At 56.3% G+C, this 26,796-nt stretch overlaps 9 protein-coding genes across 9 annotated transcripts; 3 read left to right on the top strand and 6 right to left on the bottom strand.

The window, feature by feature from the left end:
* Positions 1–354: 354 nt before the first annotated feature.
* On the bottom strand, positions 355–3,997 carry F5Z01DRAFT_679535 (P-loop containing nucleoside triphosphate hydrolase protein; the record flags this gene model as incomplete). The annotated part of the gene is made up of 8 exons (XM_046265533.1): positions 355–1,162; positions 1,211–1,536; positions 1,597–1,758; positions 1,812–1,847; positions 2,003–2,071; positions 2,127–2,181; positions 2,820–3,667; positions 3,737–3,997. 8 exons carry the CDS (start codon positions 3,995–3,997, stop codon positions 355–357), a joined length of 2,565 nt encoding a protein of 854 aa, XP_046121416.1.
* Positions 3,998–4,400: 403 nt separating this feature from the next.
* F5Z01DRAFT_679534 (Tubulin/FtsZ, GTPase domain-containing protein) lies at positions 4,401–6,152 on the bottom strand (the record flags this gene model as incomplete). Its single annotated transcript, XM_046265532.1, has 7 exons — positions 4,401–4,626; positions 4,680–5,103; positions 5,154–5,684; positions 5,756–5,831; positions 5,889–5,915; positions 5,983–6,023; positions 6,128–6,152. The coding sequence occupies 7 exons, from the start codon at positions 6,150–6,152 to the stop codon at positions 4,401–4,403; spliced, it is 1,350 nt and encodes a 449-aa protein (XP_046121415.1).
* A 667-nt stretch (positions 6,153–6,819) lies between these two features.
* On the top strand, positions 6,820–7,571 carry F5Z01DRAFT_671087 (uncharacterized protein; the record flags this gene model as incomplete). Its single annotated transcript, XM_046264651.1, has 2 exons — positions 6,820–7,101; positions 7,161–7,571. 2 exons carry the CDS (start codon positions 6,820–6,822, stop codon positions 7,569–7,571), a joined length of 693 nt encoding a protein of 230 aa, XP_046121414.1.
* A 285-nt stretch (positions 7,572–7,856) lies between these two features.
* Positions 7,857–9,233, bottom strand: F5Z01DRAFT_633428 (WW domain-containing protein; the record flags this gene model as incomplete). The annotated part of the gene is made up of 3 exons (XM_046261952.1): positions 7,857–8,387; positions 8,442–8,819; positions 8,886–9,233. 3 exons carry the CDS (start codon positions 9,231–9,233, stop codon positions 7,857–7,859), a joined length of 1,257 nt encoding a protein of 418 aa, XP_046121413.1.
* A 919-nt stretch (positions 9,234–10,152) lies between these two features.
* F5Z01DRAFT_392097 (uncharacterized protein) lies at positions 10,153–11,868 on the bottom strand. Its single transcript, XM_046259489.1, has one exon. The coding sequence runs from the start codon at positions 11,622–11,624 to the stop codon at positions 10,353–10,355; it is 1,272 nt and encodes a 423-aa protein (XP_046121412.1). The 5' UTR covers positions 11,625–11,868; the 3' UTR covers positions 10,153–10,352.
* A 3,166-nt stretch (positions 11,869–15,034) lies between these two features.
* Positions 15,035–17,802, bottom strand: F5Z01DRAFT_671084 (uncharacterized protein; the record flags this gene model as incomplete). The annotated part of the gene is made up of 3 exons (XM_046264650.1): positions 15,035–17,240; positions 17,294–17,699; positions 17,754–17,802. The coding sequence occupies 3 exons, from the start codon at positions 17,800–17,802 to the stop codon at positions 15,035–15,037; spliced, it is 2,661 nt and encodes an 886-aa protein (XP_046121411.1).
* Positions 17,803–19,558: 1,756 nt separating this feature from the next.
* F5Z01DRAFT_671083 (Metalloenzyme, LuxS/M16 peptidase-like protein) lies at positions 19,559–21,095 on the bottom strand (the record flags this gene model as incomplete). Its single annotated transcript, XM_046264649.1, has 4 exons — positions 19,559–19,654; positions 19,708–20,552; positions 20,603–20,777; positions 20,835–21,095. 4 exons carry the CDS (start codon positions 21,093–21,095, stop codon positions 19,559–19,561), a joined length of 1,377 nt encoding a protein of 458 aa, XP_046121410.1.
* Positions 21,096–22,146: 1,051 nt separating this feature from the next.
* F5Z01DRAFT_646079 (RNA polymerase III subunit RPC82) lies at positions 22,147–24,808 on the top strand. The gene is made up of 2 exons (XM_046262882.1): positions 22,147–23,108; positions 23,166–24,808. The coding sequence occupies exons 1-2, from the start codon at positions 22,308–22,310 to the stop codon at positions 24,342–24,344; spliced, it is 1,980 nt and encodes a 659-aa protein (XP_046121409.1). The 5' UTR covers positions 22,147–22,307; the 3' UTR covers positions 24,345–24,808.
* On the top strand, positions 24,809–26,541 carry F5Z01DRAFT_646075 (mitochondrial carrier domain-containing protein). Its single transcript, XM_046262881.1, has 6 exons — positions 24,809–25,067; positions 25,129–25,166; positions 25,223–25,512; positions 25,563–25,740; positions 25,794–26,048; positions 26,111–26,541. The coding sequence occupies exons 1-6, from the start codon at positions 25,004–25,006 to the stop codon at positions 26,195–26,197; spliced, it is 912 nt and encodes a 303-aa protein (XP_046121408.1). The 5' UTR covers positions 24,809–25,003; the 3' UTR covers positions 26,198–26,541.
* Positions 26,542–26,796: the final 255 nt, after the last annotated feature.

The following is a 26,796-nucleotide window of genomic DNA, read 5'->3' as shown; positions in this document are numbered from 1 at the left end:
GCCCTGCGCCGCGGCAGCTTCTCTCAGGATTTAAATTAATTACTTACGGCAGCTTCGTCACTGCTCTCTTATTACTGCATAGGTTGTGACCCTGGTTGTGGTTAGCGAGCGGAATCGGCCCTTAAGTCAAACATGGCTTTGACCGTGGCTGATGCGTGCACTGGACCAATAGCAGTTTCAAAGACGTGGATAATAGTAGCAGTAAAGGCATCGTGCTAGCAGACAATCGGCTTTCTTTGTGCTTCGGTATACACAACAACATGGCTCCCATGGAGAAGTGTCTAACACTCTCCCCATCCACCTGTAAACTTTCCTTCAGCTTCGTCCTGTTCCCGAACCTCGACCTCTCCCGTTCTACGCGTCGATCAGGTTCTCCTCGGTCTGTTGCTTGTTGGCCGCGTCGGCATCCGCCTTTTGCTTGCCCTTGGACTTGGCGTCCTTCTGCGCACGCTGGTAGTACTCGTTGAGCACCTTGGCGGGGATACGGTTCAGCAGATCCTTGGGGAAAATGCGGAGCAGGCTCCACGCCAAGTCCAGCGACTCGAAGATTGTTCGCGACTCGTACGGACCCTGCGAGATGAACTGGCGCTCAAACTTGTCCAGGAACTCCAGGGACAGCTTGTCTTCGGGCGACAAGGCCTCCTCACCGACGACGGCCTTCATGGCGGACGCGTCACGACCAATGGCGTACTTGGCGTACAGCTGATTCGACACATCACCGTGGTCCTTGCGTGTCATGCCCTCGCCAATGGCAGACTTCATCAGACGCGAGAGCGACGGGAGCACGTTGATGGGCGGGTAGATACCACGGTTGTGCATCGGCTGGTCGACGAAGATCTGGCCCTCGGTAATGTATCCCGTCAAGTCAGGGATGGGATGGGTGATATCGTTGTTCGGCATGGTCAAGATGGGGATCTGGGTGATGGAACCGTTGCGGCCCGTCACACGACCAGCACGCTCGTAGATGGTCGACAAATCCGTGTACATGTAACCGGGGAAACCACGTCGCCCAGGCACTTCCTCGCGGGCGGCTGACACCTCACGGAGGGCATCGCAGTACGCCGACAGATCAGTGAGGATGACGAGGACGTGCTTCTCGAGCTGGTAAGCGTAGTATTCGGCAGTCGTGAGGGCGAGACGGGGGGTGATGATACGCTCGATGCTGCTCTCTGTTAGCTTCTGTCCAATGGGCGAGGACCGTGGTACCTACGTGGGATCGTTGGCAAGGTTGAGGAAGAGGGTAGTGCGCTCCAGCGAGCCGTTCTCCTCGAAATCACGCGTGAAGAAACGGGCTGTTTCCAAGTTGACACCCATGGCACCAAAGACAATGGAGAAGTTGTCCTCGTGTCCGTCGTGGGTACCCTTGTTGGTAATGCCCTGCTTCTGGACCAGACTGGCCTGTCGGCAAATCTGGGCGGCGATTTCGTTGTGAGGCAGACCGGCAGCGGAGAAAATGGGGATCTTCTGTCCACGGGCGATCGAGTTCATCGTGTCGATGGCAGAGATACCAGTCGAGATCATCTCCTCGGGGTATTCCTACGCCTGTAAGCATGTGCACCCTTGCCTGCCTGTCTGGGGAGCAGTGGCTCAACGTACACGAGAGAAGGGGTTGATAGGACTTCCATTGATGTCGAGGTAGTCCTCGGCCAGGACGCGGGGGCCCTTGTCGATGGCGCGACCGGAACCGTCAAAGATACGACCAAGCATGTCCTCGGACACACCGAGCTTCAAGCTCTCGCCGGTGAATTCGACTCTGGTCTGTCATGTCTCAGCATATAATTCGTATCGTTGCCAGCACCGCAGTGTCCTACCTTCTTGACATCGATGCCAGAGGTTCCCTCGAAAACCTGCGCAGTATATCGTCAGCGAAATGGGATTGGGCTCGATGACCATTCCATAAGTACCTGGACAACGGCTCGGTCACCTGTGCGCAAAATAGTCAGCTTGGTGCCGTAGCGAGGGAGTCACGATCAATGGGGTTCTTACCGCGGGCCTCGAGGACCTGTCCAGAGCGCTCCGTGCCATCAGGCAAGGTGAGCGTCACAATCTCGTTGAACTTGGGGTATTTGACCTGTGCCGCCATCAACATGTGCTCGTCTCTCAGCCAGATACTGGGAAACCCATACATTCTCGAGGATGACCAGAGGTCCGTTGATACCACCGACAGTGTTGTAACGAATCCTCGGGACGACCGAGTATGACGACGAGTCCCCCATGGCGGGCAGCGAAGATCGAGTGGAAAGGGCGTGGCGGCGGAGGATGGTCTAGAGCCCTGCGACTGAGGTGCTTCCTGTTCAGGGCGGTGTCGAGGCGGCGTAATCCAAGTCGGCCTCGAAGTCGGGGAACGGGACGTGGAGATAAGTCGGACGGGATGAGGTTGGGTCGACAACGACGTACGTCCGGCCCTTGGTGGATTGGAGGAGGTCGACTGGAGCTCCAGTCGTCGTTGCTGAGAGAGTGGGGCGAGCTGCTGCGGTCGACGCACGGGGTGGAGCTGGCCGCCGATAGGTGAATCGTGATACTGGGAAGGCACGACCTGTGACATCACATGACCCTCTGCTCGTGGAAGTACGTCCATGATGAGGACTTGTCTTTGAGCTGATGGTCTTCTTCGTGCTGTCTGGAAATACCAGTCATGAGGGTAACGTCACGAACTCCGTCCCTTTCACTCAAGCGAGGTCAAGCTGAGGCCGCTTGGGCACGCCAAGACGAGCGGAACAACGCAGACCGCCGACATGGAAGCTCACTCATCATGGCCCCCATCTACAGAAATGAAGTTGACATGCTTGTTGTAAATTCACCTAGTAGGACAAAACTACAGCTTAGCCTTTGGAGTGGCCGCGTCCCTCGTCCTGGCCCCCAGGACCGCCTTGCCGACAGTGCTGTCGTTGGGCCTGCCCAACTCGCCCGAAATCCACGCTCCAATATCAGCCACAGCATCCAGGTCAACCCCCGTGTCCATGCCCAGCGTCTCCATAAAGTACACCATGTTCTCCGTGGCGACGTTGCCCGTCGCGCCAGGGCTGTACGGGCACCCGCCCAGACCACCGACGCTGCTGTCAAAGATCCGGACGCCGTGCTCGAGCGAGACGGCCGTGTTGACGAGCGCCTGGCCGTAGGTGTCGTGGAAGTGCATGGCAATGTCCTCCGTCCGGAGGCCCGCCGCGGAGAGGCTCCTGAGCAGGGCGCTGGTGCGTGGCGCCGTGCCCATGCCCGTGGTGTCGCCCAGCGAGATCTCGTCCGCGCCCGACTCGAGCAGATCCGTCGCAATCTCGGCGACGCGGTGGGGGTCCACGTCGTACCCTTCAAACGGACACCCGAGCACAACGGAAATGTAGGCCCTGACACGCATGCCCATCCCCTTGGCATCCTGGATCACCTCCTTGAAGCGCTCCAGGGAGGTCTTGATGTCACAGTTGAGATTCTTCTGGGAGAAGCTCTCCGTGGCGGCCGCAAAGACAGCCATCTCAACCGCGGGTTTGCTGACGTGTTCGTGGATATTGGCAGGGCTGTTCTGCGTAGAGTAGGCGTCGGGATTCTTCGTCAAAAGCGCGGCCGCGTTCTGCAGACCCTTGGTGTTGGGTGCCAGGAAAGAATACGACACGGGTACAGGGGACTGGATCTTCTTCTGTAGTATATGCTCCAGTATCTCGCTCGAGTTGGCCATCTGCATCGCGAGGCGTCAGTCATCAATTGTATCCCACCCATCTACAGCTCGATAGCCTGTTGCACTGACCTGTGGCACCCATTTTGGCGCGACAAAGGACCCGGCCTCAATGGTCGTCAAGCCCGTCTTGGCAAGTCTCTCGATCAGTTCGATCTTGGTGGCCAGCGGTATGACCTTCTTCTCGTTCTGTAGTCCATCGCGAGGTCCAACCTCGACAAGCTTCACAAAGTTGCTTGAAGTGCCGCCGGTCGCAAAGCCACGCTGCATGCGCAACAATGCTCGCGCGGGCTGTCGACAAGCTCGACAGATCGATGATCGAAGGAGGGTCATATTGACGTGGTCGTGTTTGCAGACTTGTGTCAGGAAAGAGAGCGTTGGCTTGATTGTTAGTTGGTGAGGAGGTCCTCGGAGTGGCTTGAGCCTGGGTCGAGCTCTTGTCCAATGCCGGTCTGTCGCCTACCGTCGGCTTTCGCAATGCACAGCTACCTTAGGTACCGTACCGAATGGGACCCGAACAGTACCAGAACGTACAGTCTTTCCTTCACCACATTCCTGGTCGATATGTTGCGTCTAAAAATTTATTATAACGAAATTAAAGGCGCCCTCGGCTATAATTTTGTAAAGAAGATACACTACCTGTCTGAGAGTGTGGGTGACAGACTATAGTAGAATTGGTACTCTAACCGCAGAGTCAAAGGCTTGCAAAATCACCTCGCGGACAATCTCTAAAAGTCTAGTACTCGGCCTCAAGCTCCTCCTCGCCCATCGAGTCAGCGGCGACCTCCTCGTAGTCGCGCTCCAGGGCAGCGAGATCCTCACGGGCCTCGGAGAACTCGCCTTCCTCCATACCCTCACCAACGTACCAGTGCACAAAGGCGCGCTTGGAGTGCATGAGGTCGAACTTGGCAGACAGGGAGGACCAGGCCTCGGCGATGGCAGTGGTGTTGGACAGCATGCAGCTAGAGTGATTGTTAGTCTTTTGACCTGCTGGGAAATTCACAGGTGGACTTACACAGCACGCTTGACCTTGGCGAGATCGCCGTTGGGCACGTTCTCGGGAGCCTGGTAGCAGATACCGAGCTTGAAACCAGTGGGGCACCAGTCGACGAACTGGATAGTGCGCTTGGTCTTGAGGGTGGCAACCGCACCGTGGGCTTCCTTGGGGACAACGTCGCCGCGGTAAAGCAGGCAAGTGGCCATGTACTTGCCCAAGCGGGGGTCACACTTGACCATCTGGTTGTTGGGCTCGAAGCAGGCCATGGTCATCTCCTGGACAGAGTTGGCCTCGTGGGCGGCCTTGGCCGCGGAGACGACAGGCGCGTAGGCAACCAGAGGGAAATGAATGCGGGGATAAGGAACCAAGTTGGTCTGGAACTCGTTCAAGTCGACGTTGAGGGAGCCGTCGAAGCGGAGCGAGGCGGTGATGGACGACACAACTACCAAGATTAGCATCATTTCAACGTCCCGGGCACCGGGGATTCCTTACCCTGGGCGATCAAGCGGTTCAGGTTCTCGTAGTTGGGGCGCTCGAGGCCGAGGTTTCGGCGGCAGATGTCGTAGATGGCCTCGTTGTCGACCATGAAAGAGCAGTCAGAGTGCTCCAGAGTGGTGTGGGTGGTGAGGATGGAGTTGTAAGGCTCGACGACCGAGGTGGCGGTCTGAGGAGCAGGGTAGACGCAGAACTCGAGCTTGCTCTTCTTGCCGTAGTCGACGGACAGGCGCTCCATGAGCAGGGCACCGAAACCAGAACCAGTTCCACCACCGAACGAGTGGAAGACGAGGAAGCCCTGTAGACCCACGCAGTTGTCGGCAACACGGCGGATCTTGTCGAGGACACCCTCAATGAGTTCCTTGCCGACGGTGTAGTGACCGCGGGCGTAGTTGTTTGAGGCGTCCTCCTTGCCAGTGATCATCAACTCGGGGTGGAACAGGTTGCGGTAGGTGCCAGTGCGGACCTCGTCGACGACATTGGGCTCGAGATCGCAGTAGATGGTGCGCGGGACATACTTGCCCTGACCTGCGTTCCATGTCAGTATGGGTGCGGCGAGACAACGCAGCTCGCGGTCGTCGTCGTCGTCGAAGACGTACCAGTCTCAGAGAAGAAAGTGCTGAAGCCCTGGTCAGGATCCTGGGCCTTGCGCTCATCGGTGAGGTAACCATCAGGCTATTGTGTGGTCAGTGGGTGGTCTTGTGATGGCGTGTCGTCGGATCATCGCTTTACCTGGATACCGTGCTCGAGGCAGTAGAGCTATCAAAATGTCAGATGAGGGTACAGTGCGGGCAGCGCGCAAAAGGGGTTTGGAAGAAAAACATACCTCCCAGCAGGAGTTGGCGATTTGGCAACCAGCCTGGCCGACTATAGCATGATGTCAGCATATTTTAGGTTCTGGCCAGCGGCCGCTGGTAGCAGCGGTGTGCGAACGACGCGTTCTCCCACGAGCCTAGGTGCCCACTACTCACCGTTGATGCTGATAACCTCACGCATGGTGGAAGTTTTGACGGAGACCTTTTATGATTCGAAGACGAACTGGGCAGCAACGAAAGCCAGCCGATGGACAGAGGGTGGAGAGTTGTATATGAGCGGCGAGGATGGAGTGCAAGAAGAAAGGAAGAGGTTCGGGTTCGTCGACGTTGGGTAGATGAAAATAGGTGGGGGAAATTTGGGCTGGACAGGGGTTCGCCGGCGGGTGGCTCTGGTGTTTGCCGGGCCAGCGAGTGGATTTGTTGATTTCCACGACCGACGTGTCTCGATGGGGTAAGCGCGTCTGCACTGGCAGCTGTTCAAATCAGCTTCACCGCTGGTGGGTGGTAGATGACAATCTTATCGCACCACAACTCAAAAGTGCGTGGTAGTATTGAGGCAACCTCCAGATATCTTCTGGAGGGAGCCTCTGGTCACAGCTCCAGATATCTTCTGGAGGAAGCCTCTGGTCACATCAATATGTAATTTACCGCCGTCGTACCGTGATGGATATACTAAAATTGAGCTGTCAAATGCCATCAACAGGGCGCTGATCTCGGGGGCACCCATGCACAGTCGCACCGCCACACGTGCTCGCCAGCCACATTTGACCTCATACCTTACACACAGTCCAACAATCTCAGTCAGGACTCAGGCTCCAGCCATCCAAGATGTGATTACAACAACAACCATGCGGATGGTCCTGCTTTTTCTGTGCCTTGCGGCGTCTCTCGTCACTGCCAATGTCGAAAAGGCTATCTTCCTAGGTCCTCCATCGATCAATGTCCCGCTGCAACAGCCCACCCTGTCAAGCCTCAACCTTGACACCCTGACGCCAGAGAGCTCCACGATTCGTACACGGCTCCCGAGAAGCTTCCAAACAGGAGACTCACCGGGCCAGACGTCATGGCTCATACTTGACGGGTTGACAGAGGGTCAAAGATATGAGCTCCGCGTCTGCTGGTCAGCCATGGTAAGCAATGCTCCCACCATTGGGGCCTCCTCCAGGGTGCACGCTCACAGTCTATTGAGGAACCCACCGCCTTTGATATAGAGACCTTTGATGTCGAACATGTCTTCGAAACGCCAGAACTCATACAATCGCTCTCAGACTTCGCATACGCCCGGGTCGGGACTGCAGCTGATCCTGTCGACGTGACCACGAATGAGACAGAAAAGACTTCCTCCGTTTTGTTTGTGCGCATCATTACAGCGGCAGACTACTACTCAGATTATACCGAACTCATGGAGAACCCGCCTCCTGTGCTGGTCGACCTCATTCTCGACCCGTTCCTCTTCAACGTCTTACCACGCTCACTGCTTCCGACGGGAGGCTATATAATCTGCGTCGCTATCGTTGCGTGGTTCGTCGCCAGCTACATCACCTCACAGGTAAAGTCCTTCGCGGAGTGCTCGAGCACGATGGAGAAGAAGAAGCAGTAATCGAGAATCTTTGGTCATCATATACTGCATATAAGCCAATTCCGCCGTTCCCTCGGTCTACTTTAACGTTCATAAAAAGAAAACAGCAGTTCAGCCGACCCTGGACAAATCATTATTCATGCATCTTTCGAAGACTTCTTTCTACTCCTGCAATAAAGGAAAATGGCCTGGTTGTGATATCCAGGCATGTGACACGTGCAGGGAAATCATCGTTCGCCAACGTCCAAATGGAGAAACCGACACCCTGTGCTCTATACTTCTCTCTCTTGGGGCCGCGCCAACATCTCAGTACGGGTAGCCACCGTGCGACTGCTGCTGCGGCTGGCCATAGTTCTGGCCGTGCGGTTGACCATAGGATGGCTGACTGCCGTACGGCTGTTGCTGCCCGGGATAACCGCCATAGCCAGCCGGGGGTGCGCCGGCTGGTGGGTTGTATTGCGGCGCATGTCCTCCTCCCTGTTGCGGGGCCCCATAGTTTGGCTGCTGTCCATATGCGTGTGACCCAGGCGGAGGAGGCTGAGAACTGTTGTGATCGTAGCCTCCAAACTGCTGCTGGCCTGGTGGAGGACCCTGGGGCGACGGGTAATTTTGATAGTGAGACGGGCCTGTCGACGGTGGTTGAGAGTATTGCTGGTGGGCGCTGTGAGACTGCTGGTGCTGATGCTGACCCGGCGCAGGCGAGCCGTACCCTTGCGCTGATGAACCTGGAGGAGGGCCGCCTGACGAGCCAGGAGGCTGATATGTCGGTGCTTGACCGGAGTACCCACCATTGCTGCCTCCATTTGCCCCCGAGTTCGAGTAGCCATAGCCCTGGGCCTGTCACACTTCTGTCAGTACCCCATACGTTACAAGGCCACAGAGTCCACCTACACCACCGCTACCATCATGTCCTGGCTTGTTACTGCCAAAGAGGTTCGTGACGCCCCCCGTGACAGCGCCAGCCAATCCTCCACTGGGCGAGTGCGAGGACTGTCCCGACGTCGATCCGCCGTGGTAATTCTGACCCTGCCCTGAATGGCCCGACGGCTTGTTCGAAGAGGATAGGAAACTAGAGGCAAGCTGGCCGACGAGCTTGCCGGCCGAGTTCTTACCCCCAGAGCCGCCATGCCCCCCGCTGCTGTGACCGTGCGATCCTCCGCCCCCTCCCAGGAACTGGCCGGCGAGGCCACTCAGTGGACTCGAGGAGGAGTTCTGCCCACCGCCGCTCTGGCCGTGCTTACCGCCCAGGAGCGCATTCATGGCCATACTCTACACCACGCGACCAGTGTTAGCCGCGCTCTCGCTGACGCGCGCCGTGGCCCAAGGAAAACTTACCCCGAGTCCCCTGTCTCCGCTGGATCCGTCGCCCCCCCTCATACCGTCCGGCAATATCGGTTCCATCGTCCCATCGGCGTGGCGCATCGTCTGCGATCCGTCCGGGTGCGTGATGAGCTGGGGGGGCGGTGGTCCGCCCGGTGTGCCGTAGGGGTGGTCCGGCACGGGGACAGGCGTGTTGCCCGTCTGCGCGGCCTCGGTGGGAATCTCCCATTGCGACACGCCCGTCGCGAGCTGGACGTAGTAGTACTTTTTGCTGGCGCCATCCCACTGCGCGATCCAGCCTGCGGGGAGCGGTGGCGGGGCAAACGTGGGACCGTCGGCGTTGGGGGAGGCTGGACCTGCCATGGTGGGAGCGGTGTCCTCGAGGGACTGGGTTGGGCGTCGAAGATGGATCAAGAAGGTATTGTAGAGAAGAGGACGATGCGTATTTGGGGGAGAAAAAGAAAAGGATGGAAATGGAAACCCGGAAGTGGGAGAAGGTTGGAACGACGGATGGGGTGCTGGGCTGATGTAGGTCAGTGGGCTGGTCCCTGGACTCTGGAGGGTCCTTCCTGGCTGCCCGCGCCACAGCGGGCTGAAAATCAACAGCCTGTGAATGAAAGCCTGTCGGGCGGTGAATAGGTTGGATTTGGGTTGATTTGGCTTGTCAGATAACGTCCACGTCGCTGACCTCCAGTGATCAGCTAAATTCGACCACTGTGGCCGCCCATGAGTGACGCCGGATGGGGATGGCCTCATCCACGTAGCGTCTAAGCCACACCTTCACTATCGCGTGGCTTGACTTTTTATCCGCAGTTCAGCTCAGCTGAAGACCATCTCGTGCGGCAAGGCATTTTTTTTTTGTAAATTTACAAATCAAGGCCCTCTCGAGCGCCGCACGGAAAAGACACTATTTAATTCACTTGGCATAAAGCGTGAGTCAAACGCCATCTAAAGGGGGCTGTCGACACAGTGCTCGCAGTCTTCATACTGTGCATGCATGTCACGCACCACACGCTTCCGTCGCTAGTAACATCGCGTGCATCTTCATTTCATGCATCACTGACATGTTTGTTTTGACCTGAACATCATCGCCGCAATTTCACACACGTAGCACAGGCAAAGCATTCTTCCTCATCTTCATTGTATTTTCATCCTGTCAGAGGACCGGCTATGAGTAAACCACGACATGAATCCATAGTCCCCTTAGCCACTGTCCCCTCCTCCAAATACCGAGAGTAAACCAAACGAGCGAATCGTGGCACGTGGCCAGTCGCGAAAAGCGAAGAAAGCGAGAGACTATGTCCAATCTTTTCCCACGCATTCGATGAGAAAAGCAAAAAAAAGTATGTACTGGAATCGAAACCCGGAGCAAAAGTCGTCGACCCAGTCGTTGTGACTTTGCACCTCCATCTTCGTTCCATCAACCAGCAGCCACCAGGAGCTGCGTCCAGCAAGCGAATCTGGGAAAAGGGAAAAGTCCCCTTACGCCCGCGCCTCCCTGGCGGCGATGCGAGAGGCACGGAGCACCTGGCCGTAGTTTGGGGCGGGCGACCGGGCGCGAGCAATGATGAGAGAGTCCGACTTGCCGACCTTGCACACGGTACCAGCATAAGGCGCCATGCGGTCGGACCAGATGCCCGAAGCACAGCGCTGGTACGACGCGCCCCCGTCGATGCAGTTCCACTCGCCCTCCCGGTCGCAGGCAGAGCCGATTTCCATGAGGCCTACATCAGACTGGCCGTCGTCGTTGCCGCCGGCATTGTCGTTGGTGGGCGCGGGGTCGGCTGTGCGGACGCTGGTGGCGAGCGTGGTAGGCTTGTCGCTGGCAGGAACGGTAATGAAGACACCGCCAGGGCTGCTTGTTGGTGAGCTGATGTTCTTGCTTGCGGAAGGCGAAAGAGGCAGCGAGGGCATGGTCGGAGAGACCGAAGGTGAGGAGGAGAAAGGGGTGGGAGATACTGACATTGTCTTGGTAGGCTGGGGCTCCGCAGACGTGGTCTGCACAGGCTCCTGGGAGGGCTCAGGCTGGGGCTCAGGCTCAGGAGCCTTGGCGCCTTCCGCGCATGTACCAGTGGGAGGAGCAGTCTGGTCCTTGGGGGTCTTGCGAGTGACATCGGGGCCGGGGTTGGGGAACTCCAGGTCTTTGCCCTCAGCAGTACCGCAGCCGTTGCCTACATTGGCCACGAACATGGCAGGACGGGAGGTGAAGGCATCCCCAGGAGCGCGCGCATCGACGTCGGCACGCTTCTTGCCGCCGCCAATGGTCACGACGGCGCAGTTCATGTACATCTCGCGGTTGCCAACCTGGTTGAACCAGGACCAGCCGAACAGGGCCTCACCGGCGGGCGTGTCGTTGGGGACGGTGAAGTCGTAGTTGGTGTCGCCGGCGGAGATAGGGCAGTTGCCAATGTACGAGTGGATGACGGTCCAGGTCTTGCCGCTGTCGTAGGAGAGGGAGGCCTGGCACGAGCCGCCGTTGTGGGGGGTGCCGCCGGTGATGGTGAAGGTGTAGGTCTGCCCCGGCTGGTAGTTGATGACGGACTGGCCCTGGGGGGTGCCCATCAGGCTCTGATAGCCCTTGCAGGGGAAGTCGGAGCCACCTGCGTTGAGGGGGCTGGTCATGGAGTAGTCGACGTCGGTGGTGAAGTCGTTGAACTTGGATCGGAAGGGTGGCGGGTTCTTCATCTCCATGTGGGCGGAGGCCAGGCCAGCCAGGCCAAAGAGGGCGCCGAGGATGCCAGCGTTCATCTTCATGATTGCGGTTTTGGTTGCGAGTGCGTTGCGTGTGTATGTGTGAAGAGTAGGGTGCGCTCGTTCTGGTTCTTGAGTGCGGATGAAGGAGTGGTTTCGTTTGGAGACGGCAGAAGAAGTCTCTGATATTTATTTACAAGGTGCTCCTGGCTGTGCGATGTGGGTTGCGTCAGATGCGGTGTTTCCCAGTGAACGGGCAAGTTCAGATGAAGTGAGGGTCACGTTCGGGTGAGCGGTCACGCGTGGTGGGTTGTTCAGTGAATCGCTTGTTCGAAGGAGAGGCTGTTGTTGGCGAACACTGTCAAAGTATCGACGTCAGGTGTTGCTGTTCTGAAAGGAGGGTGTTCTGAAAGGAGGGTACAAGGAGGTCTCAAAGGTATAGTAGATCAAGCACCAGGCTCTGAGGAGACAAGAAGAAGCAGATGGGAGGACTGGAACAACAGAGGCGGCGTCACGACGGGTTTAAGTACAAGCTGAGTGTCTGCCGTCGATGGTCAGTCACCGGGGAGGAAGGTGTAAGAGTCGTTTGATGTGGCATTGCATCTCACCTTACTATGGATACTCACGACGTACCTTGGTCTCAGATGTTCATACTACCCAGAGCCTAGGTGCATTATACCCACCGATTCACGCATGGCACGCGCTTACAGCCGGTTCCTGGCATCCGACACGCCGGTCTATGGGATGTGGGAGCTCTCATCAGACCAACTGGCTTCAGGTAACAGAAGGTTGCTACACGATACATACCAGGGGATGGCTAGGAACCACTCGTGCCTTCGGATTACCCACACGACACCCCGGGGGCCCCCTGGCCACCAGAAGATATGTTACGTTGTAACTTACTTGCCTCTTGCGGACGGCCCTGGCTCTGCCTAGTAGTTGCGCCAGAGACGTGAGAGAAGTTTCACGGCATGGCAGCTGTCATTGGTGCACAGCAGCCGCTGGGCGAGCAGCGACGTAATGGAGACATACCTTATGCAGACTGGAGTGTCTCACTGTCGCGGCGTCGAATCCGGCACCACTGGCCTTGACTCCAATCCGCCCGCGCCCGGTTACCGGTTGTCATCCGCTGTTCCTGATCTGCCTTACAAGTTATAGCTAGGTAACCAACAAATCAAATCCTAGAGCATGCGCCCAGGGGAAAGCTTTTGCAGCGGATCCTTTGTTCGATGCGCCGGGGCTGGTGTAGCCGCCACCCCTGAGCCAATCATCCACCTGCGCGGCTAGACTCTCGAAACAAGGACGTCGACTCTGCACTTCATGTTCACGTTGGAAACAAAGACACCCCTTTGTGTCTTCTTTGTTTGGTATGTCAGATCTTATTGTCTCATGACTCTAGCCACCGGCGGACGAAACAATGCGCATACACAAACCGATTGGGTAACAGGGTAGGTTGACAAGGACCTCGCTGCCGCCCGGAACGTAAGTTGTTGTGCATTCACTACTATTGCTAGGCACATACAATATTCGGTGATCCCAACGGGCATCGATGGAACAGTGCTAAGAGACCGAGAGTCACCTGAGGAAACGGAGGCTGGATACCCTGCATGTGCGTTACCTGCCCTTTTCTGCCAGGCGTCATGGCCACCCTGGCAGCAGTGAATGCTTTGCATGATCATCGCACCATCAGCCGCTCGAGCGACTTCAAATATCGGCAAACGAATACTCTACTTGGATGAACAGTCGAATCTATCACAGCAGGCATCGTTCATCTCACTTCGCTGACATGTGTTAACGTGACGCCCGATGAGGCTGCTAGTCTATTTAGTGTGCCCTCCTGATCATTGCATGTGACAACAGGAAGAGCAAACAATTGTAGCCGACACCCGTTTCTAAACTCCCTTTGATCGACACGATCGATGTGAAGGATGTGATCTACATGACATATAATGTTACAGATTCAACACCACAGAATAAGCACTCCGTGGCTTGACACCACCGAGTGCACCCTTGCCAAACCCCTATCCTAAGGTACCGATCGCCCGGCCCCAACCCGACGTCCCTCTGCACAGCGGTCGTTTCGACTCTCGAGGAACAATAAACCTGCCTGGATACCTTGACGTAATCAGCTTTTCAAGTTCAGGCCTGCGTTGCAAGTGTAATTATTTCTTAGTCATGGGGCGTCAATGCAGGTCCCGCGCTTGTCTGGACTCTGCTCATCCCTGGGCGGCAAGCCGCATGGTTCTGTCGACGAATTGGGGATAAACGATTGTCTCAAGGCTGTTTCAACGATTCTGATCTACAAATCCTTTCAACGGTATAGCTGGTACCACGATAATTTGCTGTTTATGGTCTGAAGATATGACGGCTGCCCGTCTGTGACCTATTCGTACTGCCGCTGACTTTGACCTTGCTGGACGACTTTGCATGCAGCAATGCCGAGCTGATCATCCACTTGGCACTCTGAGCCTCTAATCTTGATCCAGCATCCCTGATCGCTGCCAGCCGTGGGTTCTGCGTCGCATACACAGCAAGCTATTACCCAAGTTGGGCCACTCCAAGTCCAGATGTCCTCGACTTGCCTAATCAAGCCGGGGTAGTCCCCAGCTCGATCCAGCTGGCCCAACGTAACGTAACCTCTTGTCTCCGTCGACCTAAAACACCGAATGCCATCATACCAAGATACCGTAGTACTCATTTTCCTTCTGCTTTGCTCTCCTCTCACTCGAAGCACACTGCTGGTGATGTTGCAGGCGCACACAAGCCAGCACGCTATCCGTGGCTGGCCTCGACCAAACAGACAATGCGCGCCGAGTTACGACTGCCGTCACATGAAATAAGACACGCAATGGCGAGACGCAGTCGCACCTCGAGTTCAGATCCATGCAGAGCGGCTCAGGTCGAGACACGTAGCACACGGGACCAACTAACCACAAAAATGTCAGCTAGGCTTCATCTGACAGCAAGGTGGCCTCGGGTACCTTGATTCATAACACTTCCTTTGCTTGTAGATATTCACCACCGAACGATGATAGCTACCGATGCTCCGTATCGCCATATACCTCAATGCCCGACATCACCACGGTGGCTTGGCTTATCCAGTACCGCATCTTTCTGTGAGTAGAGCCCCGACCGCCACAGACCCACGCAAATCTTGAACATTCAGGGCCAAGGCTCGTGCCGTCCCCGCCACACTTCAACTAGTCTCATCTGAGCCTTTCCCTATCCGCGCTTGGCTCGATGGTGTCTGTCCCGTGCTAGGTTCGCCGGCAGGCGGCTGTCCCTGCGTGCTAGGGTTTCGACTAAAGCTGTGGCTCCCTCTCCGCTGCTGATGGCCCGCTTGTGAATGATGCTGGTAAGGGCTGGTTCCAAAATGATGAGATCCTCCTGCGCCGCTGTAGCCTCGGGGGTGCGACACTGCGCTGCAGTCAGCCAGTCTGTTCGGCAAGGAAGTAGCCATGCAGACAATGGGTTTACTGACTTGGACCAGCAGGCTGTTGTGGCTGCTGCTGCTGATGGTGCCCTGGACCAAACGAGGGCTGGCTGTACTGCACGCTTGGGCTCATTCCGTACATCGGCTGCCCTTGCTGCGAACCTTGGTGGGCCATCATCGGGGCGACGGGACGCCCTGGGCTAGGGTAGCCGTTCGCGCCTGGTCCTTGTTGCGGAGGTCCACCGTGAGGCATGAATTGGGGGTTGCCTCCGGGATACATCATCTGTGGGTTGCCGACCATGCCCTGAGGGCCGGGCATGAATTGTGGTTGCATCATCATCGGGCCTCCCATTTGACCATGCTGGGGCATGTACTGATTGGAGAAGTTCCGGTACTGATTCATCTGGGGAGTTCCGGGCCCCATGTAGGCCGACTGGCTGGACGGAAGCTGCGCTGGAGAGTTCATGGCCGGATAGGCCATCGATGCCGGAGGCATGCGAGGTGACGCAAAAGACTGAGCCGAGTTTGAGTGAACCATTCTATGATCATCATGCCCAAACTGCTGATAAGGCCCCGGGCCGTGTTGGGGCCCATGCATTTGCATGTGAGGGAGGTGAGGTGACTGGCGCGGCCCCATGTTGTGACTGCCCTGTTGCAGATGGAACGGGAGTTGATGCTGGTGTGGTAGGTGGGGAGCAACGTGTGAGGAACTGGGTGTGGCCATGCTTGATCCTCCAAACGGCTGGCGTTCGAACAATTCTTTGACTGTCAAGTGCATGGTCGACTCGGGGCTTTCGTCGTCCTGGAATTGCCTCCACGTCGGTGGCGTGTCGTAGGAAGGACGCAGACCGCCATTGTCATCCCACTTCCGGCCTGGTGGAGGTTCAATAGCCTTGATGGTCGACAAGATGTTACACTTCTGGCAGCTGACGTTCTTCGTCTTTCGGCGGATGGGAGGCGGCCCCATGGCCAAGGGCGTACCCATGGAACCAGGTGTGCCCATGGGTTGCGCGGACCCGCTTGTGCTATCCGATGCTGGGTTCGTAGCAGGTCGTGGACTGGATGCGGTGCTCTGACCTGGATTGAACGTAGGGGCAAAGGCATTGGGGCGGAATTCGCTGCTGTTGGGATTGAGCTTGGCTCCCATGTGTGATGGCACGCCGCTCAACCGACGGTTGACATTGGGGTCGCTGCCAACAGCGGGCCCAGTGGGCGGGATCCTGCCATCCTGAAGGGGCACTGTTGCAGGAGGCATGCCAAACTTGCCCGGATTCTGTGAGTCGGCGTTGCGAAGTCTCTGAGCCAGGCTGCCTGGTTGAGGCTGCTGGGCGCCCATCTGCTGTGGACGATTGTTACGATACTGAGAGTACTGTTGCTGCTGGAATGACTGGCGAGGACCAGCATGACGGTTGGCACCATTGCCCTGAGAGCCCATCTGGTTTGCATTTGGACCCTTGGGAGGGCGAGCATCTGCGCCGGTTCGTGGGGGTTCCTGCTCGCCAGCTTTCACATGGCCTTCTTTGCCAGCTACGGCTTTCGGCTTGGACGTGACGTCTTTGCTCTTAGTCCGCGCGACCTCCTCTGCATTCTTAATGGCCTTGGCTTGGATTTCGATCTGTTTGGTAGGGTCCTTGGCAATAATGGAGACCAGGTCGGTTGGAACAGGGGTTGATAGCTTGAAGGTGCTGGCGAATTTCTTCAGCTCCGTCAACTTCACTTCCTTGTCCGCCTTGGCTTTGCTACTCCGAACTTGCTTGGCTGTCTCGCGTTGCTGGTTGGCAAAATTCTTGAAATGATGAAGAACATCACGCTCCACGGTTGATGTCGCGCTGGCCACACCCTCTTGCGCATGGGGAGACAAGGTGCGGCCGTTGACTGACGAATTGGGTCCTGGCGCAGGCGCAGCGAGTTTCTCCGTCTTTGTGCCATCAGTCGATTTGCTAGTCCCAACAGTAGCAGGAACACTCTCCGGGCCGGGGGTACCGGCGCTTGCGGATGTTGCGTTGGGTCCCGGTGAAGTGCCATTCGTGGGCGCTGGCGACGCGCGTGCCTTGCTCTCCTCGGGCGTTGGAGTTGACTGCTTCTTGACAGGAGCTTTGATCTGAGAGGAGATGATCGCAGGGTCCACAGGAGCACCTTTCACGGTCGATTGCGATGTTGGCGCTCTCTTAGCAGGAGCAACATATCTGTTCTCACGCCCTGCACCAAGAGGAGGGAAGTCTTGCTGCCGGCGAACACCACTGTACCTAGATGCTGTTAGCTGAGGTGTGAAAACACTACCGGTCTTGAGGGCGCGTACTTGTCCTCTTCGTTCTCGCCTCCATCATCCTTTCCACTGGCCGTGAAGTCCATCTGTCGTTCTTCGGCGACATGCGCCGTGGTTGCTTCGCTGCGTTCGATTTCCCGAGCCTTCTTATCGGCGGCTGACATCCGCTCATTGTACCGGGGGTCGCTTCTGTTGATCGATGTGGTGTAGTAGTTCTCGTCGTAATCGGACTTCAACCCGAAAAGTTTCTCATTCTCGGCAAATTGATCCCACGCGGCGCCGCTACTACCACCGCCGCCGCCGCCGCCGCCGCCTGATGGCCTCTCGAGACTGCCATCGACAGCGTCGTTGGCATCGGGCACCCATCGTTGCAATACCCTCTCTTGACCATGCCGGCTGTTCGAGATGGCTGAATCCGTTCGAAATCCTCCACGATTTCCTGCAAGTAGTTTAGAAACGTAGGCAGTATCTGACAGAGTGCAAGACCACTCACCACTTTGGCCACGGCCACCTGCCGAGCCCTCCTTCTTTCCACCAGGCATAATCCGGCAAGAACTGCGATTATGACAATGTGTGTGCGGTGAGAGCTCGATTTCGATGGATCATGCGGAAGGGTCCGGTCAGACTAAATAGTGACTTCGACCGTTGAGAAGAGGAGCGTGTGTCTTGACAGGGTCAAGTATGAAGTGCTTACGCTACAATTTCACAAATACTTAGTTAGCAAGCAGTCGTCCCCGGAACGCAGACAGAAATCTGAGACAATGGCCGCATAGGAGGGGTTGGGGGGCAAGGTCCGCAAATATCAATTTGACCAAGCGAGTTGGACGGAGCTTGTCGCGTGGGAAAAGGCTCTACTGGAGAGAGCAGGCTACTCGAGAAAGCCTTGCAGTGATAGGAACGGAACTTTGGTGGGACAAACCTGGTGTCGGAACAGCTGTCGTTCTGTGTGTGTTACTCCAAGGCGCCACCAACTCGGTGTTGATTCGACGGTCACGGACACAGTCGTAATTGTAGAAGCATTAACAAGCTGGCCCTATATCTAGTAGTATTAGCGTGAGTTTGTGTCCCAATTCTCAACGAGAGACTGTGCAGACGACGCCAATCGAAGCCTATGCGAAACAACCGGCATCTGAGCCGGGTCTCGTGGGGAGCTGAAGCTGGAGCCCAAAACCTGGCCTCGCCATACCGCACACCTCGGAAAGCGAGCTTACCTCGTTGGAAAGATAATCAAGGGTCGAAAAGCGAGAGACTTGGAACCAAAGTGAGGAAGAAAACGGCGAGGCGCGATCGCTTGCTGCTGTCGGGGCGCAATGCGGAGTGAAGCAGAGGTGTCGTCCAAGAGCGCCCACGGATAATGGGAACGGCCACGAGAGAGGGCTGTGTGGGAAGAGAGCACCGGGAAGGAACAGAGACAGCAGCGTCCAGCCTTGCTGTTTGTATGTCGAAGCGGAGTGATGTTTGCGATCGTGCGCAATCGGCTCGGTGGAAGGCGAGGGATTCTTGAGGAGGAAGTGTGCGGTGCGGTGGTGGGTGTGACGCTTGGGATACTTTGCCTTTCTTCTGGCGTGGTGGTTGTTTTCCCCCCCTTCGCGGTCCAGCTAAGTTGAGCTTAGTGTCCAGTTGAGGGAAAGGGCGTTGTGAATGGCCAAGCATGGACCATGCCCCCCCACAACTTACCCTATGAAGCGACTTTTCCAACGGGAACTACAAGTATTGACTGCTAGTACGATGTAATTATTTATCACCTCTCGTTGTAGTCGACCATTGACTGACATAACATTTGGTCCATGATGAAGGCACACGATCAGGCTGATCCATCACGCCAAGTAGTATGTCTGCTCAATGACAATGGGACGTAAAAGCGTCTGCGTGTGCTTGCATCGCTGCCGTAGGGGCCGCCTGCCGTTTATTCCCAGGTAAGGTAGTCGTGCGCTGCTCGAAACTCTATTCCAGCTCATGGTCAGACAAGGTACATTCCCGGTGTCTTTCCTCCTTTGCCTCTGATCATGACCCCGTCGTCCTGTCCTCAGGCTGACGAGCTGAGGGCTGTCGCTCTTGAGGTGACGGGAGAAGGACCACCATCTTAGCCTGATGACGCGCCGAGCTTTCCAAAAACTTTGTCCAAGACGTATAGCTAGCTGACCCTGTCACGTTTGGAAATGATATGAGCTCTTCACACGTGCAAATGGTGAACAAAGGAATTCTTCTACAGATATGGACAAACGAGGAGCGGTAAAGGCTCCCCATCTAAGCGACCTTGACTGTTGGTACAAGCAAACACGCCCCTCTAACCCCCATCTATACCCGCAGACCAAGCTGCTCAGCGTAAGGCAACAAGAAGAGGTCACCGACGGACGAGACGGAGGCCTTGCCCTCGAGGAGAGCCTTGGCAGCCTACAACCAGGGTCAGTGGGAATGTGTGAGATCGAGATTGGATAGCAACTCACATTCTTCAGGCTCTCAGCAGAGACCTTCTCGATTCCTTGAACAAGGCTGGCGGGCTCATAGGCCTTGCCAGTGTTGACAATGCCGGAGCCAACAAGGTGGAGGCTAGGCTCGCGGAGCTGTGTAGCGTCGAGAGCGTTGAACTTGGCGTTGGCGACCGCCTTGGCAACCTCCTCCTTGGGAACGGAGCCGTTGGCAATGCTCTCCAGAGACTTGACGGTAGCCTCGGCACCGGCACGAACCGAGGCAGCCGGGCCGGACAGCTGGACGGCCAGAAGGCCGGCATCAGAGTAAGGAATGTTGGAAGCAGACACGTTGAGGCCAACCACGTCCGAAGTGGCCTTGGAGAGCAGGCTGTAGCCGGTCGACCACTTGATGGTGGACTTGCCGCCGAGGAGAGCGGCCAGGACAGCGACCTCGGGCTTGGGCGCAGTGTAGGCGGAACCAGGGAAAGCAATGACCATGGCATTACCACCGGTGTGGGTTGTGCGCTGCTCACCACCGTAGTACTTGGTCGCGGTAGCGTCAAACTTCTGGCCAGACTGGGCAGAGGACTGCACGTCATTGAAGAACTGGCCGACCCACTTGGACACGTCCTGCGAGCTGGCGCCGTCGGCGACAAGGGCAAGAGAAGGCTTGGTGTAGACAGCGTCGGCGAAGCTAGCAATGTACTCCTCATTCAGGTACTTCTTGGAAGGCGTCGAAGGGGTGGGGTAGACGGAGGAACCCAGGCCAGTGTGGAAAGCAACCGAGTGGGCGTTGTCGAGGGCGAGGGCAGCAACGTTGTTGTAGAAGTTGTTCTGCTTGATGCGCAGAACGGGCTCAATCTCCTCGTGGAACTCGTGAGCTGACGAGGATTAGCTTCAACGCCCGAAAACAGCCAGCCTCAATTCTTACTGGTGTACTTGGTCATGGAGACCACCTCGGCCAGGAGCTCGGCAAAGTAAGGGAGGTCATCGCGGAGGAAGCTGGCCTCGAGGATGAGGGCCTCGCGAGTGTGCGAGGAGGCCAATTGGCCACCCAAAAGCTCGGACTCGCGGGTGATTCGGAGAGCAGTTCGGCGTTGGGTGTTCTACGCCAGCGTCAGTCGGGTCGGATTCTTCGCATATACACATCCCGATTGCCTCACCTTGAACGCGTACTCCTCAAGACCGACGGTCAGTCCAGGCAGCGGCTGGAAGCGTGTACCAGCCTTGGCAACAATAGCGAGCTTGGTCGTAGGGCCGTGAGAATCACGCGAAGCAACCTTGAGGCCCGAGCCGTCGGAAGTCTCAAAGGCGCCAGACGAGGATGCAGCGGAAGCCAAGGTTCGTTGCTGCGCAGGGCGAGCCGCCCAGGACCGGCGGACGGCCTGCTGCGCGTTGCGCGCGAGGGCTGCTCTCGAGATCATGGTCGAAATCGAGGTCGAGGTCGATGTCGTAGGGAATTGACGTCCGTTAGCCGTCGTGACGGATTAATTGGTCGCCAGAAGAAGTGCCTCGTCGAAAAGCTTCCCGTCTAATTTTCGGAGCGGAAGGTATCACGTGACTATGGAAAACTGGTGTGGGTACCACCTGTTGGGCCGGAGCTGCATTTGGCGACGAATCATAGACAGACCATTTCGAAGGCAAGCTCTACAGAGGTACAAAAGAATACCATCTTATGGTTGCACGGCGGCGCAACGGTTCAAGAGCTGAATTCGGTGCCAAAGGCGTCAAGAGGTTTCACCCATCAGAGGGCAGCCATAGTCTTCGCGACTGTTGTGTGAACCCGATTTATACTTCCACCGGAGAAGGTAGCAGTTGAATGCTGTTGAGGGCCCAGCTCGTCCATCTCCCCCTCCGTCTTTACTCCGTACTGCCAACAAGGTTGACAATAACCGGACATGGAATCAACTACTGGTAAAGCAAAGCGTTGCTTCTTCTTTGATCGTATCGCAAGACAATATCTATGCACTGGAGCTATGCTGCATACTCGACCCAAATCATAAAGTGAGAGACAGTGTGACTGTGGGCAATGCTGTACTGACATGTTTATGAGTTTGTGAGATAGGCAGGACACTTGGATCACCCAATTAACATAAGGTTGATGTCCAGACAAGTAAGTATGTGAGGCCATGTCAAGGCTTCCTTATGTGAATGACTGATGGATTGCGATGTTGAAAAGCCATCCTAATTACAGGTAACCAACCCCACTGTGGAGGTTGCCAGTGAGTCCGCCCGTCAGGTCAGTTTTGGGTGGGTGCCGAATGCTTCCAGTCATTCGGCAGCGGGCCATTCCTCAAGTGGGTGGGCGCTTTCGCAAAAAATTAAAAACATATCTTAACTTGTCGAGCGACAACAATACCGTCTTCATCGCTATTGCTTCCATTTCGAACACTCGCGAACTCGACGTGCAGTGTCTTACCAGAGATCAATGTCGCTACGGTAGTAATTGCGACCGCTCCTGAGATAGTGAGAGGATCTCTAGGAGCAGTATGCTCGTGGTGAGTCGTCCAAGCAGCCGCCCATCCGCCCATCCCACCGAAGCGAGACCAATTGCTAACCATGGCGCACCAGACCAAGCACGCTGCTGAGCTGTGTGCTCTCCTAGTCAGCGATCTTCACGGCGAACTTCCTTCGGTATGCAACATCTTCCAAATGGCCCCTCATCGAGGGGCTGGGTGCTCCTCCAAGCCCCGCGACTGACGTCGTCCACGCAGCGTATCCTCATAGCTCTACTCACCAAAGGACGATGCAACGTGACCCAGCTCGGTCGACACACGTCGCTCGGTGCGCGACACCTGCGCAATGGACTCGCCGTCCTATTTCAGCATAATCTCCTCTATACCCGCATCGACAACGAGACGAGGGTAGCCTCCTACGATGCCAACCCGGAAGCTTGCTACAACCTCATCCGAACGGGCAAGATCCTCGACATGGTCGACCGGCAGTTTGGTACATCGGAGCGTGACGTGATTCAGACTCTGCTCCAGCTCGGACATGCCCGGATCGGTGATCTGAAGCAGGCGTTCGATTCGAGAAACGCATTGGTGAGCAGCCGATCGAACGGAACGAACGGTCACACGAATGGCATGGTCTCTTCCGACAACGAACTCTACGTCACTCTGGGCCGACTTATTCAAGCTGATCTTGTCGAGACCGTGCGCGCCGACTCTTTCCGCAATCCGATCGATGTATATCACGAGATCAAGACCGAGGCTACCAAGATCGCGCCGGGCGAGAAAGCCACAGGCACCAAACATGAACAGCAACAACAAATTATCAATCGATGGCGCACGTATCGCGAACAAAGCAAGGGCGTCAAAAGGCAGTTGGATCAATCACGAGGCAGGATATCCAAGAAACGGAAGCTTCAGAATGGCCATGCTGCCAGTACAGACTACGATGATGAGGACAACCTACACCATGTCCCCCAGTTGGCTGTAGGTCATTGCAAACCATGCTCTCGGTGATTGTCTGTCATTCTAACATGAAGCTAGCCGAACATGATCGTCCGGGTCAACCACGAGAAATGCCTGGTCGAGCTGCGAAACCACTCTCTGGCGAATTTTGCAGCCGATGCCTTGGGCGAAGTGACCGGGGAAGTCTACCGAGTTCTTCTGGGCCTCCTCACTCTGGAAGTGTCACAGTGCCGGCCAGATACCATGGTTGAAGACGAGACCCCTCCGCCGCCACCTGCTGCCACCACCACTCTCGACATACTGGACCACCTCGACGACTCCATTGATGTGTCTTATGGGCTAGGCAAGGTCAAGAAGGAGAATATCAACCAATCAAGTGTGGAGAAGACAAAGGTCAACCCTCCACAATCAGACGATGAGTCCGAAGAGTCGGACAATGAGCAAACAAGTCATCGGCAATCGCGATCTGGCATCAGCCTCGACGACGACGATGAAGATGATGACGACGACGAAGACGAGTCGGACGACGATCATGGCGATGGAACATCACATACCAAATCAGCCTCAAAAACAAACGGTCATCGCCAAACAAAGGTCAAATTCAAGGAAGAGTCAGCCCCAGCCAGTCGCTTGGATCAGTTGCGGCAGCACCTGCTCCTTCTGAAAGAGAGCAAGCACAAGTTCATTCGGCACTGCGGAACGAATGGGCGAGGCCAATGGACCGTGGATTTTGCGCAACTGATGGATCACGTTCGCGAGTCGGAGCTCGACGCTGTCATTGAGCAGTCACACGGTCGCTACGGCTTGCGCCTGACGCGGATCCTCCGAGAGAAGGGCAAACTGGACGAGAAGATGCTGCACTCGGCGGCGCTCATGAGAAAGCCCGACGTGCAAGGGAAGATGCTAGCATTGCAGATGGCCGGGTTGGTGGATATACAAGAGGTGCCAAAGGACAGCAGCCGCTTGGCCAACCGGACCATCTTTCTCTGGTTCTTTGACGGGGCGCGCACGCAGGCCCAGTTGCTGGACGACGTGTACAAGGCGATGCTCAGGGCCTTGCAGACCCTGCAGGTGGAGCGCCACAAGGAGCGTAACATTCTCTCGTTTGTGGAGCGCAAAGATGTCCAGGGCAAGGAAGAGGAAGTCATGGGGAATGACTACCTCAAGAGATACAACCGGCACCTTGAAAGGCAGGAGATGCTACTGGGGCAGGTAATGCGGTTGGACAACATGATTTCGGTGTTCAGGGATTTCTAGGGTCCTCGGATCCGGCTGTCCGCGCGAATCTTGTGCTGCCTTGGCTTTTGTGTAAGATAGCATGCTAGGCGTCCGCTGCGGATTGGAAAGGATACCAATTGCAATGATCTACGTTAGCGGTGTCGTGTGATCTATACCTTGTTTGGTGGATTTGTCTAGTGTGGCCTCGACTGTCTAACTACATCTCAGCTATGTGGGCGGCAAAGCCAACTTGCCTTGACATTGCATACTGCCCAACTGGATAATTCTTTCTTGCTAGCATTGCTTTGTAGCCACAGGAGGGTTGGATCATAAAGCAATTGGCAGAGACGGGCATGATTCGGCTGTTGAGCATGTGATTACCTTGGGCCTAGGGTAGCTCATTGCACCCTGGCTGCTCTTACGTGGGGGTCCCGGCCCGGCCTCAGGTGCTCACTCTTATCGCCAGTGCTTCAGCCTTGGCCCTTCAGTGAGTGAGTGGACCCCTGACGCTACAGCGTCGCCCGACGTCGGCCCTGGAAAATTTCCCAGTTTCCAGTTCCTGAGCGACGAGAATCAACGCGCACGCAACCTCGTATCCCATATCCGCGCTCGCCAGCCCGTGCCCTTTTCTAAGCGACATTGACATTCACTACAACACTCCTTTATCGAACCGAGTCGCCAATTGCATCGCCATCACAATGTCTCCCCCTATGGTCGCTGGACGGGAGAAGGAGTCGGGGTTGGCTCGCGTGCTTGGTTCAGGTATGGCCATGTCCAGCTTCCGCTCATATACTCCAGCCAGTCACTGACAGAATGCCCACAGGTTCCGCTGGTATTGCTGAGTTGGCCGTCTTCCATCCCGTGCGTCCCGAATCCGAAGATCTCGATCCCCCGACTTCCTATTGACTCGTAGCTAGGTCGACACCATCGCCAAGCGCCTCATGAGCAACCAGACCAAGGTGTCTGGCGCATCCCAGCTGAACCAAGTCATCTTCAAGGACAAGGCAAACGCACCCGTTGCGCGCAAGTTCTTCTCTCTTTTCCCCGGTCTGGGGTATGCCGCTGGCTACAAGGTTCTCCAGCGTATCTACAAATATGGCGGTCAGCCCGTCGCGCGAGACTACCTGGGGAAGCACTACGGCAAGGACTTTGAGAATGCGTTCGGCAAGAAGACGGGCAAGGCTATCATGCACTCGACCGCTGGCAGGTGCGTTGCGGCTACATGATATTTCGTTGACTGGTCACTGACGGAAGCAGCCTTGTCGGCATTGGAGAGATTGTCCTCCTCCCTCTCGACGTGCTGAAGATCAAGCGTCAGACAAACCCAGAGGCCTTCAAGGGCCGTGGTGTCCTCAAGATCATCGGCGACGAGGGCTTCAACCTGTACCGCGGTTGGGGCTGGACCGCTGCGCGCAACGCCCCTGGGTCCTTTGCGGTGAGTTTCTCGACCTCGGGCCAGTGTGATCTCGTGCTGACTGACAATCATAGCTCTTTGGTGGCTCGGCATTCGCCAAGGAATACCTCTTCCACCTGCAAGATTACAACAAGGCGACGTGGTTCCAGAACTTTATCGCCTCCATTGCCGGTGCCTCTGCCTCGCTCGTCGTGTCCGCGCCCCTCGATGTCATCAAGACCCGCATTCAGAACCGCAACTTTGAGAACCCCGAGAGCGGTATGAGGATCATGGCCAACATGGCCAAGAACGAGGGCGTTTCGGCCTTTTTCAAGGGCCTCGTGCCCAAGGTATGTCCCGCTGATTGAGCCAATTCCCACCCCTATCGACAACAAATGCTGACGGTGTGTAGCTTCTCATGACCGGCCCCAAGCTTGTCTTCTCGTTCTGGCTTGCACAGACTCTGATTCCAGCCTTTGACACTGCGTTCCGCAAGTAATCGCCGACGATGGCTCGACAACACGAGCAACTGAACCGAACCAGCACAGCGGCAAAGCCACCCAGAAGCGTCGAGTTCCACTCTTCAAACGGCGCGTTATGATGTACCGGTCTTTAATTGGGGTTATAGAAATTTTTTAATGGTTTGAGAACTGGGTGAATGGGGTTACGTATTCACGTACGGTTGCAAAGGGTGCAGAGAGCGGCGCGGGTATTACGCGCTGGACTGCATAAAGAAGAAGACTCCCTGCTCTGTATGATAGACCTGATGCAGGACCACGAATCAAGTGCTGCTTCACTGCAGACCGCTCTGCTTTGACGATATTTTTCCGCGAGCTACCTAATACCAGCTGCATGTGCCATTGACGTGGCTCCAGTGAGGAGCGTGATGATGGGCAGCTCAGGTTGTGGTTGCTGGGCAACGGCTGGCGGTGCGCGCATCGGCGACCCGCGGCGGATCGACAACAATCGGAGCGCATCCATAAACCCATGCAAACACATCCGCCGCTACTTGACTCCAAAACCCACCATCTATCATACACATTTCTCTGCTGTTCGCGATTGTTTCAGCAAAACAACCACTCTTGATACCCCATACCT

This window comes from Emericellopsis atlantica, assembly GCF_019669845.1.
Source record: "Emericellopsis atlantica unplaced genomic scaffold F5Z01scaffold_4, whole genome shotgun sequence".
In the NCBI taxonomy this organism is placed as follows: Eukaryota; Fungi; Ascomycota; class Sordariomycetes; order Hypocreales; family Bionectriaceae; genus Emericellopsis; species Emericellopsis atlantica.
The sequence above is the reverse complement of the archived record's forward strand: the minus strand, read 5'-3'. Positions and strand labels throughout refer to the sequence as shown.

Coding starts and splice junctions, on each gene's coding strand:
- F5Z01DRAFT_392097 (XM_046259489.1), bottom strand. CDS start 11,624: ATGAAGATGAACGCTGGCATCCTCGGCGCCCTCTTTGGCCTGGCTGGC.
- F5Z01DRAFT_646075 (XM_046262881.1), top strand. CDS start 25,004: ATGTCTCCCCCTATGGTCGCTGGACGGGAGAAGGAGTCGGGGTTGGCT. Junction 25,513..25,562: donor ATGCACTCGACCGCTGGCAG/GTGCGTTGCGGC, acceptor TGACGGAAGCAG/CCTTGTCGGCATTGGAGAGA. Junction 25,741..25,793: donor ACGCCCCTGGGTCCTTTGCG/GTGAGTTTCTCG, acceptor TGACAATCATAG/CTCTTTGGTGGCTCGGCATT.
- F5Z01DRAFT_646079 (XM_046262882.1), top strand. CDS start 22,308: ATGCAACATCTTCCAAATGGCCCCTCATCGAGGGGCTGGGTGCTCCTC. Junction 23,109..23,165: donor ACCATGTCCCCCAGTTGGCT/GTAGGTCATTGC, acceptor ACATGAAGCTAG/CCGAACATGATCGTCCGGGT.